This window comes from Cephus cinctus, unplaced genomic scaffold (genome assembly GCF_000341935.2).
Source record: "Cephus cinctus unplaced genomic scaffold, Ccin1 Ccin1_scaffold0457, whole genome shotgun sequence".
In the NCBI taxonomy this organism is placed as follows: domain Eukaryota; kingdom Metazoa; phylum Arthropoda; class Insecta; order Hymenoptera; family Cephidae; genus Cephus; species Cephus cinctus.
Window position 1 is genome coordinate 899961 of NW_014333134.1, and position 12981 is coordinate 912941.

The 12981-nt window shown below is 41.4% G+C and overlaps 2 protein-coding genes and 1 long non-coding RNA gene across 11 annotated transcripts in view; 1 reads left to right on the top strand and 2 right to left on the bottom strand.

Moving 5' to 3' along the window:
• Positions 1-9894, bottom strand: part of LOC107267843 (inactive rhomboid protein 1) — a 174560-nt gene extending 164666 nt beyond the window's left edge. For 8 of the 9 annotated variants that reach the window (XM_025085116.1, XM_025085121.1, XM_015739996.2 and 5 more), the window contains exon 1: positions 7922-9894. The gene's annotated coding sequence lies outside the window, so the exon portion shown is untranslated. Of the gene's footprint in view, positions 1-7199; positions 7305-7921 lie in introns of all 9 variants that reach the window. The other variant, XM_025085115.1, reaches the window with a different exon arrangement.
• Positions 1125-2462, top strand: LOC112494376. The gene is made up of 3 exons (XR_003059744.1): positions 1125-1810; positions 1891-1989; positions 2071-2462. It is a non-coding gene; the product is annotated as an uncharacterized LOC112494376 (long non-coding RNA).
• A 1639-nt stretch (positions 9895-11533) lies between the features above and the next one.
• LOC112494365 lies at positions 11534-12614 on the bottom strand. The gene is made up of 3 exons (XM_025085093.1): positions 12342-12614; positions 11995-12264; positions 11534-11847 (listed from the first exon to the last, which is right to left on the bottom strand). The coding sequence occupies exons 1-3, from the start codon at positions 12455-12457 to the stop codon at positions 11781-11783; spliced, it is 453 nt and encodes a 150-aa protein (XP_024940861.1). The 5' UTR covers positions 12458-12614; the 3' UTR covers positions 11534-11780.
• Between the last annotated feature and the right edge of the window lie 367 nt (positions 12615-12981).

Sequence of the window (12981 nt, forward strand, 5' to 3'; positions counted from 1 at the left end):
CCCCCCCATTCCCCCCCCCCCCCCCCCCCTCCTCGCCCCTTCTATTCACCCTATAAATTATTACCCTACCTGAATTGTGCCCATAAAGCGAGCAATATCCGAGGATAGTAAATGGGGTTGGGGTTGCGATGAAACCGGAAATTACAAAACCCCAAGAGATTTTATTCAGGTTTCCTTCGTGAAATCCTGTATTCATTTTTTTTTTTATATATCGATAATATTCATCCCCACCCACGGTAAGTGACAACGTCAAAATTCGCCATCGTGTTAAATATATTCGTCGTAATATTATTGTTGAGATCGGAAACTAGGTTTTTACGAATTTTATAGAAATGGGCATATCCGAGTCTATACCCGAAGTCTACAAGCAGATGGGTTAGGTTTGAAGTTAATACCTATTGAGAAATTCAATTGAAATTTACATTCAATTTCAGGGAATCGTACCGTAACCTCAAAGCATTCAAACGCGTAATCCACCAAAGGAAACGTCCGCAGTCCGATTCGTGTATTCCGTATAAAAATGTATTATCGTAAAACGTAATTTCGTATTCGCGTACGAAAAGCAGATATAATTCCACAGTTAAAATACGCACGTCGAGGAAAACGAGAGTGAGTCATCCTGTGGGACCGTGTGGAAGAAGGATAAGAAGAAAGAATATAAAATATATATACATATATAACGTATAACCCACAGTTATTTTATATAATCCAGAAGTAAACAGACTCTTGCGTAGGGTCGTTTATCCGCTTCAAGAAGAAAAAAAACTTCATCCCTCAGGAATATGCTTGCCGTGGATATCCGAGTGCTGCAGCAGGAATTAATTAGTGCCAGTGGCGTTTCATATGAAAAGATGACAAATTGTCAGTTGCAGAGTATAATTAAAAAAAAAAAGATAATTGACAAGAAGAGAATACAGCTGGGTGACTCCGAAGTGTCTGTGAGACAAAGAGTCTGAACATGCAGAGGCCATTTTCCTTTTCAGATATATCAATTACGTCAATAGTGCAAAAATCTTGTAGTTCTTTATCCACGTGGAAATATGCACGTCTGTTTTTCTTATATTATTATTATACCTACAATAAGATATTGAATAACCTTCTATGACGTTCTATAGACCGGCTGAACAGCAGCGCCACCACGGCGCACATAACCTACCGAAGCGACGATGCAATTACTTACTGTAGTCAAAAGCCGGAAGTGAGGTAATATATTATTTCTATTTGACACAATCCAACCGGGTCCAGAATCCGTTTAGTCTGACAACACAGTACGTAACGACATTGTCACGATAAGGTCATTCATGTCCGGGTCAAATGTCATCCTGGGGCCAAGTACGTGTAGACGGGCAGCGGCACGTTCACGTGGATTACAGCTGGAGGGCGCCACCGGTTCGGCAAAGCACTAGACCCGAAGGATCGCTCGTTAAATAATAGCCAGTAGGGAAAGGCCGCACTCTGGTGGATGAAAACAGAACTAGAATTACCCATAGAAACCATATCGCTTGTGTAAACAATTTTGAGGTTACGTAAGCACACTTACTATTGAATATTCACGATCTTTGCTTGGCTACCCTCTCTCTCTCCTCTCACTCACTCTCTCTCTCTCTCTCTCTCTCTTCACGCTACTGGCAATTTCCTCCAAGCAACAGCGATCCAGGACAAAGAGCCCAGCAGCAATACCCTGATGGGAACTACGGCGTGCAGTGAAGGCAGCAGCCATGTTGCCTGCAGGGAATACCAACAGACGGTACGGACAAATATCATGGAAGTGAAGCTGGATCTACTTTGCCACTCTGACCTAGGCGATGAAGTAAGGAAAATTAGAAAGGTTGGGAAGGGAGAAACACATCCCCTAATGCTGATTACTATCCTATTCGATTCGTACAAAAGGCGAAAGGACTTCCTGGCTGCGGTAACGACTCGGGACGATCGGGAAGTCCTGGTGACTGGAACGGTTAAACAATGGCGTCCTTTCGAATTATACGAGAGGTACGGTCGACGTCGTCCCCAGAAGGCGGTATAGGCCGGAAGCGTATGACATGCTGACTTGGGTCATTCTTGTATCTACAGGAAATAGGAATGAGGAGTGAGTCGCGAATGACAAGAGCCTGGGGGCATGAGGGAAGTCGGAGAAGATGAGATAGGTGTACCACGTGACTCGAGCACTTCCTATTGGTCCGTATACAACTTGAACCGTCGACGCAAATGATGCACCCTGTACCTGCTGTTAGCTCCCTGAGACTTTTTTCTTTCGAATTATTCGCAGACTGGTAAGAATTACCGACAACATTGTTACGAGTGAGAAATAAAGAAAAGAGGAACTACAAGGAAAACGGAAGTCTCGGTGAAAGCTGAGAAAAGTTTCTTCCGGTTTTTGCTATGGGGAAGCACGGTTGAAAATTCTATAAAAAATTAAATTAAACGAATAGACTTCAAAGTGTGCGAGGAACACCCGGTATAACTGTACGTGTATCGAAAGAGGTAAGGTTAGGTCAGGTAGAGGTAAAGCTCAGTGCCAGGGAGGAATGAAGAAAAAATTGAAGTAAAGAGGCAGGTTAAGGAAAAGGAATAAACGAAATGAAAGAAAATAGTGAGAGGAGGGGGAAGTGGAAACTAGACAAGAAGGGTGGAGAAGAAGATTGCCAGAGGAGATGGGGCGTGGGAGGAGGGGGGGGGGAGAGGCAGGTGGATGAAATACCGACATACCCATTTACTGCATCCTTTTTCAGGCTGTACACCAAAGCGGTGGTTTAGTTATCAACAAGGCAGGACCGCCATGATAGAAAGGATGTAAGGGTGGAAGAAGCATCCCTTAATTAAATTCGCAAATAATACCTACACAGAGCCCTTACTTGCTATCTCCCTTTACCGTCCTTTCAGTCTCCGCCGAACCCCGCAAGTCCTTTGCGTTCGCTATTTCACTGGGGGAAATTTCAACAAGCGCCACGGCAGGGACGACGCTTCGCGTCCCGACGCCACCCTTCTCGAGCATCATCAAACGGAACAGATAAAAGAGGCCTGGGTGTACTGTAGAAACGTCGAACAACCCCTCCAACCCAACCCCGTTAGCCGTCCTTTCCATTCTGAAAATCAGCTTCCCTTGTGTGCCTCTAACGCATGTGGCGCCATCTCGCGTAGAAAAGCACAAGTCTAACCTAACCCAAACCCAAGTCACAAAAAGTTTCCTTCTCTTAAGCGGAATACCTTGTCAGTGTCCTAACACCCTCTCTGTACGAATAGGTCCCAACAAAGCTATTCTTATGTCTCCTTTTCTTCGTCCCGAACGGTGTCCTAACGTTTATTTCTTTGCCTAAAAGGAGAAGGAAAGAAAAAAAAGACTACCCCTTATCTCGTATTTCACAGAAACGCGCGCACACACACACCCCACTTCCGATCACTTTCCTTTCAGCCGAGTGCGTTGAAAAATTGCTTGGCGGAAGCTCCGACGGCAGACATGCATCTGTGGAAATATAAATATTTAAAAAAAAAATGGCGGATTCGACATGTAAAATTACGTCAACGCAAATGTACCGTCGTGTCCCATTATCCAGCGAGATCCTTCGAGCGGAGAAGAAGTTCAGGTAAATTCCGTGTACAAATGCGGCTTAGCTTTCCAGCTCTATGTCGAGCAGGTGAAAAAAAAGAGATAGACCAAATGCATAAAATTTCTATTCAATAAAATGTGTGCAGATGCACTTTAAATGGGATTGGAATCTCCGGGGATTCACCTGCAGGTTGCATTCAGTGTTACAAGAGAAATTTACGTGGATTTGCGTAACCATAGCGACGCGATGTTGGATTCTGAATCAGGACCATATACACTGTATATATATATATTTATATACTGCGCTCACGTCTGGAGCAACAAAAGTCCCATAAACTACGATTTACTTATGTTACATCGTACAGCCGGACAAGTATGGCCGGCCCCGATTGTTAGGGATGCCGGTGGCTTATCAAGATATTAGGGGTACGCGCAAAGGGGTAGTAACGTGGGGGTAGAAAAAAAATAACAATAACCAATCGATTCCGCGTTCAACCGATTTTTGTCTCTAGATTAAAAAAAAAAAAAAACTAAACCTAAGACCGTGGCAAAATTCGACCCTTGCAGGTCGATCAAGGATGCATAGCGATGAGACCGGTAGGAAGTTCCAACAGCCCTTATACGACGACAAGGGGTTTTGAATTGTTTATTCAATCCGCTGAGGTGCGAAAGGGGAGTACGGGGGGGATTAAGGGTGAAAAAACAAAGATAGGATACGGAATGAGTGCAGAGTAAAAATTTTCGAAATGAATATCAAAAAATTTATGGTGAAAAAAAAAAATATAAATAAACAGACTGTATTGAAGCAAGTTCACAAGTGTCGATCTTCATCGCTTTTTATGTACGTACGACGTGTCATCCCCTACTGTGACCATACACGCACCACAAATAGCTATATATAGATACCAGCGGCTTTACCGATACGCGGTAGGTAATAATCAATACGGTATATCCAGTAACGAAAAAAAAGGGGGGTTGCATAGGGGTTGTTACCAAGTCGGCGATTGTAACATAACCGATAGTCGCAGACTCCCTTTGACAGGAAGCAGGAACCCTTGAATCTTCTTTTTTTCATTCCACCGCCCTTAACGTAGCCCGAAGCAGCCACTGCTTTGAAGGTTGGCGCAAGCTCAAAAAAAATGGCCAGCTAACGAACAAAAGGAAAGACCGTTCGTTCGTCACCCCACAGGCTCGCGTCCACCCCTGACAGGGCGTAAGCTTGTAATATTTGTATATTATTTTTTGCAAGGTGCAAGAAACACCGTAAAAAAATTCAGCACCCTTCACACCGATAGAAATCCGACCGGCACGATAAAAGATTTATTTGGCCTCGATTAAAGCAACCCTTACGGTCCACGTGGCTTCCAAGAAACTCATCCCCTATATTATATTTACTTTTATCCACTACTCTACCCCGCGACCCACCCCCTTAACGACCGACGCATGCCAAGCGTAACGCACTGCGTGTACGCACCCACCCTTACCTTGGACTCGAGTCCTGGACATTAGGGGGATGATGAGAGAGGGGTAGATGCACGGGGGTAGCGTAAATACGTATTAGCAAAGCGGGATGAAAAGAGACTGCAGGAGCCGTAGACACGGAACAAGCCCATGAACCACTACCCTGCGCAGCGTCACGCATCTAGGGGTAGTTTTTTCTCTACGGAAAAATGCCACCGTGACGCAGGGGTTGCAAAGACTGGCCAAGAGCGGATAGAAAAACAGAAGGCAAAAAACGCTGAAAGTAAATGATCGCTTTTGCAGAAATCCACGCGTTGTCCTCGGTGGGTGAGAGGGGTTGATTGAAAACCAAAATTCATCCCCTAACGCCCACGATTAACCTACATGGTCAAACGTATCGAAGAAAAATCGTATTCAATTTACAAGTGAGCATTAGACCGTAATTACCTAACGTCCTGCCGAATTCGTCGCGTCGTTGAAAATACACGACGTCCGTTGAAATCGCGACGACGTATTCGGAATGGTGTACTGACCAATATTTACATTTGCGTTCCTAAAGACATCAAAGTCAGACCAGGCGACGGTATCTAATCTGTAAATATTAGTTCGCGCGTTTCTCGTGTACTCGGGTTCATGTTCGAACTTCTCTGCTCGTTTTACAGAAGGGTTGCGGAAAATACAGCCACCCTTCGAGGGTGCAAGACGTTGTAATAGATATTGATATTGCATCGGGGCACATCAATCACTTGGTACACAGCTACCCCTATCGCTACAGCGGTTTCCATCTTTTATCGGTTTTATCCATCTACGTATATACATATATGTGTGGCATGTATATTTTATATATACTGTATATAATATGTACGTATACATATGTAACTATTGTACATACGTACCAGCAATGTTATACGCGGTTTTTGCACTGGAAGAATGAGGTACATGCATGCATGTTTCATACGTACCACGAGGGGTTCGCGACCGCTGGCTTTGAATACGGACCCAAAATTTCGACGTTTATCAAACGTCCAATTAGTCCGCGATGGACGGCACCATAGAAACGCGGCCAGATAACAAATTAATGTCGTCGGCCGACATTAATACATAACGTTTCCGCGTCACGCGATATTCCTATCTGCAGTTTCGTTCGGTTAGTTTTTTTTTTTTTTTTTCGAATGCAACATCAAAATCTTTTCGCGTTTTCAATACCGTCGCATTTTACAGCGGAGCGACAACTGCCATAAATTTTGAAACGTCTTTAAAACGCCTCGAAACTATAATTACGTGTTTAACACATTCTATGTGTGATATTGTTAAGGAATTTCATGTGGTGGCCAATCGCATCTATAGATATTACATTTGTAAACTGTTACTACGGTTAACGACTACGCTATGAATATGCTTTTTTGCATTTAAAAAAAAAAGAGCGATTCATGAAAATCAGCCCGAATAATTCACGAACCGTGGTTAACTTGGCCATCACCGACCAGTGTTCAGTCGAAAAAAAAATGATAAATTTATAAAATATTAAGTGCGCAACAAGAGGTAAAAGAAGTGAGTAAAAGATCGGAGGAAAAGTGCGCCGGTTTCAGTTTCCATAAAAACCAGCCCTAAAATGCAAAGATAAAAATGTCCGATCGTCAAAACGCGTGAGCTATAAGCATCGAGAAAAGTTAGATAGAGGTTTGACAAGTGAGTAGACGTGAGTGGTATAACGAAAAACCGACAAAGCGTAAGCGGATGAAATTGAAAAAAAGAAAGAAAAGTTATCGCTACATGAAAATGGAGATTCGACATAAAGGTCCGCATGAAACAGGGAGAAAGTGAGTCGTTACGTCATCAAGTAAAGTCGGCGACGTTGCCTGTTCCTGTCATCTTAAATATAATACCGCATTTTCAATTTGCATTTCCAATAAGTTCGTTTTATGCTACACGCAGTATATCAGTTCAGCGACGGTATAACGGGTATTGGAAACGCGCCAGCTTTCCGTGCTCGATGATTTCACATTAAAGTTTCAATGTACCCTGGGTAACGTAGCGACGTTGCACCCTCCGGGGGTTCATCGGGTGGTTCGATAAAAGTCGAAAAAGCTTTTGATAAAGACCTAGTCAAGTACCAGACTATCTTCAACCCCTATATTAAGATGCTTATCCTTATGAAATGCTTCCCTTAGTTCCGCAATCTCATACTATTGACCTCTAGATAGTAAAGGCCTTGACTTCACCATGGTCCATCCGGTGGGATGTAAATTAGCAGCCGGTACCTGAAGTCCATTGGGAGATACGCCTAAGATGGTATATCCTGGAATATAGGAAGAGAGGATATCAAGAATTAGGGAATAAGGGAGATAAATCTATTATGGATGTCAAACCTGAGTAGGAGATGATAAAGACTGAATGAGAGGGGGCGAAAGAGAACTTCCTTTTAATTACGAATCCTACCTCGGCAGGTTGAGTAGGATTCATTGGTACTTAATTCAGAATGTAACTCAAGATGCTTTTCCTGTACCAATTTTCATCGGACTCTGAATCTTCAAGATATTTCTTATAAGAAGGGACCAGGAATATTTTTAAGCCCCTCGACAAGTCCTTCTTCTGGAACGAGAATGACGATAAGGATAAGGCTGACGATGAATCTGATAAAGTGATTAGCGAATTTAGAAGAATCCCTTGACACTTCATCATTAAAAAATATGTAGCCGCTACTCTGATCAGACGTATGAGATGCGAATGGATGGTTTTGTTAAATAACCATTGGCCATCTTAAGAGCGCAGTCCTGAATAAATCTTCTGTGGAAGAGAGAAAATTTCTGTAGAAATCTTCTTTGTTTAGAATGTTTGAATCTTGTTAATTGTACGAGGGATTGAATTGTATTTCGCTTAGTTATATTTTATAAAAACAATCACAGGGTAACTTACGTTTCTTGATGCGTCGCGACGTATCCTGGACGCGATAATCCTTCGGTATTGTGATAAACGATAAGATTCACTGTACAACACTGATCCACAAATAACGACGCTTCACTCTTGATGAATATACGAGCACTGTGATATCGAATCGTGATTAATTACAAGTAATCCCGACAAATGAAAATCGCAATGATATTCGCTTAATGTAAATAGAAGTGAACTGCGATACCTGGACAATCACACTCTGGTGATACTTCAGGAGTCAGCGTTTATCCTCCTTTAATAGTGATACTGATAAAACCATCATGAATACTTTTTATTGACGTCTAGCTCGAAGAAGCGAATGCGTCGCGATGCTTTCTCGTATTGGATTCCACAATGATGATCCAGCAAGCAACCAACATCGACTTGCTTGATAGAGAACCTCGTGTTCCCTAGGTGTCCAGGGTGTTCTCATGGTAGAGACTCCGGCATAACAAAATGTTTTTGTGAACGAAAAAGATTTTTTAAATTTCTAAAAAATACTAGACACCTGTAATTCCGATTTTGCATATTTCCTGCTTGACGTCGTACAACACTCCGTTCGTATTTTACACCGAGACGTCTGACGTCGCCATCTGCGTCCTGATCCGTCTTATATTTTTATTTATTGCACTTTTATTGACTATCACAATCCGTTTCGTGTCACATCCCAGTGCCATTACTCAGTTGATTCTTGTCTCAGGATACGTGTCTGTATCGTTACGTGTTCTTTGTTCCTGGCGACAAACAATTAAGTTGCATTCACAACGTAGATCTACGCGACATGTGGTACATAGATCGTCGAGAAACGAGGTCGATGACACTTGAAAAATAAGCCCCTTTCGTTTAGCAGCACTTATCCCACGGCACTCGCATTTACAACGTAATCGCTGACGACGAAATCCGACGCGCATTGAAAACCGATTATCGAACTACAGAAGTAAATAAAGAAGAAGGGACAAGCACTACGGATGATCCGTATATAATAATTGATCACTGTGTACAATATTGGCACTGATGAAAACAGCCTACGTGTCTTCCTTCCGAATAACGACGCCCAACTACAGCGACCAGCTGACTGCGGAGCCAGCTTAACACTCAAGGGGTGGAAAGATATTCATCTCTGTAAAGTGCTGATTAACAGCTTATAGAAATTCCCGAATTTGTTCACTAAACACTGGATCGAAGTAGCACAATATATCAAAATAAAATATAACACGTTATAAGATAAAAGCTGATCCTTTTCACTGGTGAAAATCGTCAATGTGCAACGAAGAGCCAAATAACCTCGCGCACCCAAAATGGTGGCCGACACTCCCGTGTTCCGTTTTACTAGCAACTCGCGAGGTCACTGTCAACAAACTAAAGATGACTCTGGACTTTTACAAAACTTAAATACGTTCCATGTAGTTCTGAGAGTCACCAGGAATCAATGGAACGTTTATTAAATTCCCCGGAAGCACCGTTTGCCACACAACAACACTGTGTACCGATGGTTAATGGTCACGGGATGTTTGATATCCAGCCACACGCCTCCCTGTAGACGTTGTACAGGTCTCAACGAGTCCTCAGTAATTCCAGTGCACGTGTATGGATTTAATTTGGATTGTCCAGAGTGTCCTGATAAACGCGAAAACCGCGAACACCGCTCGTTGACAACTCGAAAGCATTCCAACGGCAGGGTGGACCGCGACGAACGGCGCGACATCTACCGTTCAATGCTGGCAACACACTAGCGCCATGGCCGTGCCACCGCCTCCTCACGTCAATAATATACTTTCTACCCTTATGAACTCGCAAATGTATCTAATTACGATAAACGCGCGAGAACACCACATTCCTCGCACGCACCGATTCCAATCATCCCTCCATTGCGATCGTGCGGATAAACCCTTTAATCAGCGATTGGCACTATACGCGAACCGTGATCACGACCGGATAATCCACCAAGCTCGCCAGGCGGCTGCGCGATTTCGACTGAACGCAACCCCGCACGAGAGCCGTCGCGGCTGCCCGAAGATAAACGAATTTCGCCGAGTATTTCCGAAGGTAAAGGGAGGTGGATGTCCTTGGAGCTTTCATGGAACGAAGCTTTCGGCGATCGATCCGCCATCTATTGAGAGGTGCAAGTACTTCGTACCAGTAGAGGAAACTATCTTTGATACGATCGAAGGTTATCCGTTTTAAAGACTAGGATTATCTTGCGATCTTCTTGCTTCTTTAAGATTCTGAAAGAGGGATTTTGCGAAAGAAAACTTTAATGGTTTAGATTAGTCGCCTTATCGTTGTTAGCGATACAGTTTAAGAAGGATTATAAATCAGATATTTTTATTGGTGCGGTGTCCTTTTTTACGTATACGCTGTATTACGGTCGATGACCTTTTACATATTTTTTTCTTGCTTTATTTTTCCCCGTCGCCCTTTTACGTAATAATACACCCCTGTGATGTTTCACGCCCCAATCCACCGTATCAGCTCGTTTCTTTTTCACTGGAGACCGACGTGACAGAAGGGAATTGTAAATTCGGTTACCGACAATCAAACGTGCTTTCCTTCGTTAGACACGTTTAGGGGACGGGAGGAGGATTAAGGAAGAAAACATTGAACTAACCGCAAAAAAAGGATGGACTTTAGCAGGATATAATTTTCCATCTTTTTCATTCCCAGGTACCCAGGCGCCTCGTTAATAGATACTTAAATTCGTTGAAGCGTCAACTACTTGCATATTTTTTTCCATGATCATTGTTAACCCCCAAAAAAACTTATATGTAAAAACTATGCCAAGTACAGGAGTGCTGTAAATTCCCCTAACAATAATTATTGAAATCATATTATCAATGCCAAGTACAAAGGTCACTACATATCTGCGTATTATATGATCTAGCACTAGCTCATCATTTTAATTATATTTTCAAAATTTTCTAGAATGTTTTCTCTACTCTTTTATATTATTACTGCCTTTCGTATTTAACACTGATTTAATGGTCATTCAAGAATTAAGAAAACTGTAGGTGATTCCTTATCGAGTACTACTTGGTGGGTCAATGCCAGGAATTTCAAAGTACTTACTTTGAACGTACCAATAGTATTCTAAACTATATATTTGTTATTAGGCTTTTACCGTGGTTATTATTGACGAGTTATTGCTAATATACTCTATATAGAAAGTTAACGTTGGTCTTCAGTTTTAAGACTTGCATAATGAACGCAAATTTATATCAAATAAATCACGGACCCGCCAAACAGTACTCGACAAGGAATCACCTAAAGTTTTATTAATTATTAAATAACCATTAAATCAAAATTAAATATGAGAAGCAGACGTTATAGAAAATTTTGAAAATACAATTAAAATGATGGGCTAGTGCTAGATCATATAATAAGCCGATACGTAGCGACTTATGTACTTGGCATTAATAATATGATTTCAGTTATACGATTCGCTTCGTCACCATGGCTGTAGCACCGGTTGTCTGTACTTGGCGCGAAATTCGAACGAGTCTTTGGATCAGATTCGATGGAACGGAGTTATTAAAGAAAAGTTATCGACCCTTCTGAAAGTATTAATAAATATTCGTCACAGCGGTAAGTGAAAACAAATTATTGTTTCATTGGACATAAATATTTTTTCGTTTTTGTAAATTTTTTAAAAATTCTTCTCACATATCGGCGTTTTTTAGCGTGCTCCAAACTATTTTCAGCAATTCCAAAGCCAAAAGCCTAAATAGTCAACCGAATCGACTGGTCGTTTCATAAGTACGTAATTCGGCATCAGATCTCAGGTCGGAGGGGTCTTTTCGTTTCCAAGTGCCAGCACTCTTTGATTTGCTTTTAGCATTGTGCATCTTCAATTCCCCAGCTTTCGTTCCTTCCGCTTCTCTCTTTCTCTTCTTCTCTGTGAGACTTTTTCATTTCTACAAATAATACCAGCATCTAATATTTGACCTGATTGAATATCTTTTTCAATGCCGAACGTTACTGTACATATTTTAGGACTCAAAAGAATCTTCTCATATCCATATACTACACATATTCATATATATATACATATATGTATATACCCATATAAACTTCCTGGTGTTTTTTTAACAGGCATCCTATGCGCCCATGGATTTTCTAGTTTTGGCATTTTCAAGGAATTGAAGTTTTGCAATTTTTTTGTCTCCTTTGAAAATCCATTTTCTTTTATACCGTATTCTGAGACAACGGCAGATCCTTCCAGATCCGCACAGTCGTGTATTTTATCTTTGACCAATTCATCCAAATACTCCTGAGATGAATGACTGGATGATGCATTATCCGACGTTAATAGATCATTTAGGATTTTTCCACTACAAAAAAAGAAACCCACAAAGATCACTATCATATATATATATATATATATATATATATATATCATAACACCTACGTCAAACGTTCTGGAGGACATATCCAAGTCTGCTTAATCTTCTCAAAGACGACGTCCAAAGGACTCCGAAGTTTCGGCTCCTTGGTTACCTTTTTATTATTGTCCAGCCGGGTCATCTCTGTCTCCAGTACCTTCACTCTATTCTCCCTTACGTATTTGTCCTCTTGACACGTAACAAATGTAACTAAAAAAGAAAAGTAATAGAACGAAAAAAATATTCATATTCATCCATAATAAAACTGAAACCAGACAAAACGCTGTAGAAACAATAGAAAATCATTGTCCAATCAATCGTCATAAATTCACCAGCATCCAAACCCCTCCGTCCCAACACTTCTTACATAAAGCCACGTACACAATGTAAATTAAAAAAAAATCTAAAACAAGTACATATTATATAAAGCGTACAAATTGTTACATAATTTTCCACTCAAGAGTTGACAAAGTATTGTCAAATTTTGAATTCCAAAGATTAGACTACGTTTACACGGCGGCCTTAAACCGCTTTAATTAATATTGATCTAAAGGAATTGACCTATCCCAAATACTCCTTGCGCGTAGAAATTTTTATGATTTTTAAATTTCTGCAGATCAATATTAGCTAAACTGGTATAAGACTAATGTGTAAACGTAATCATTG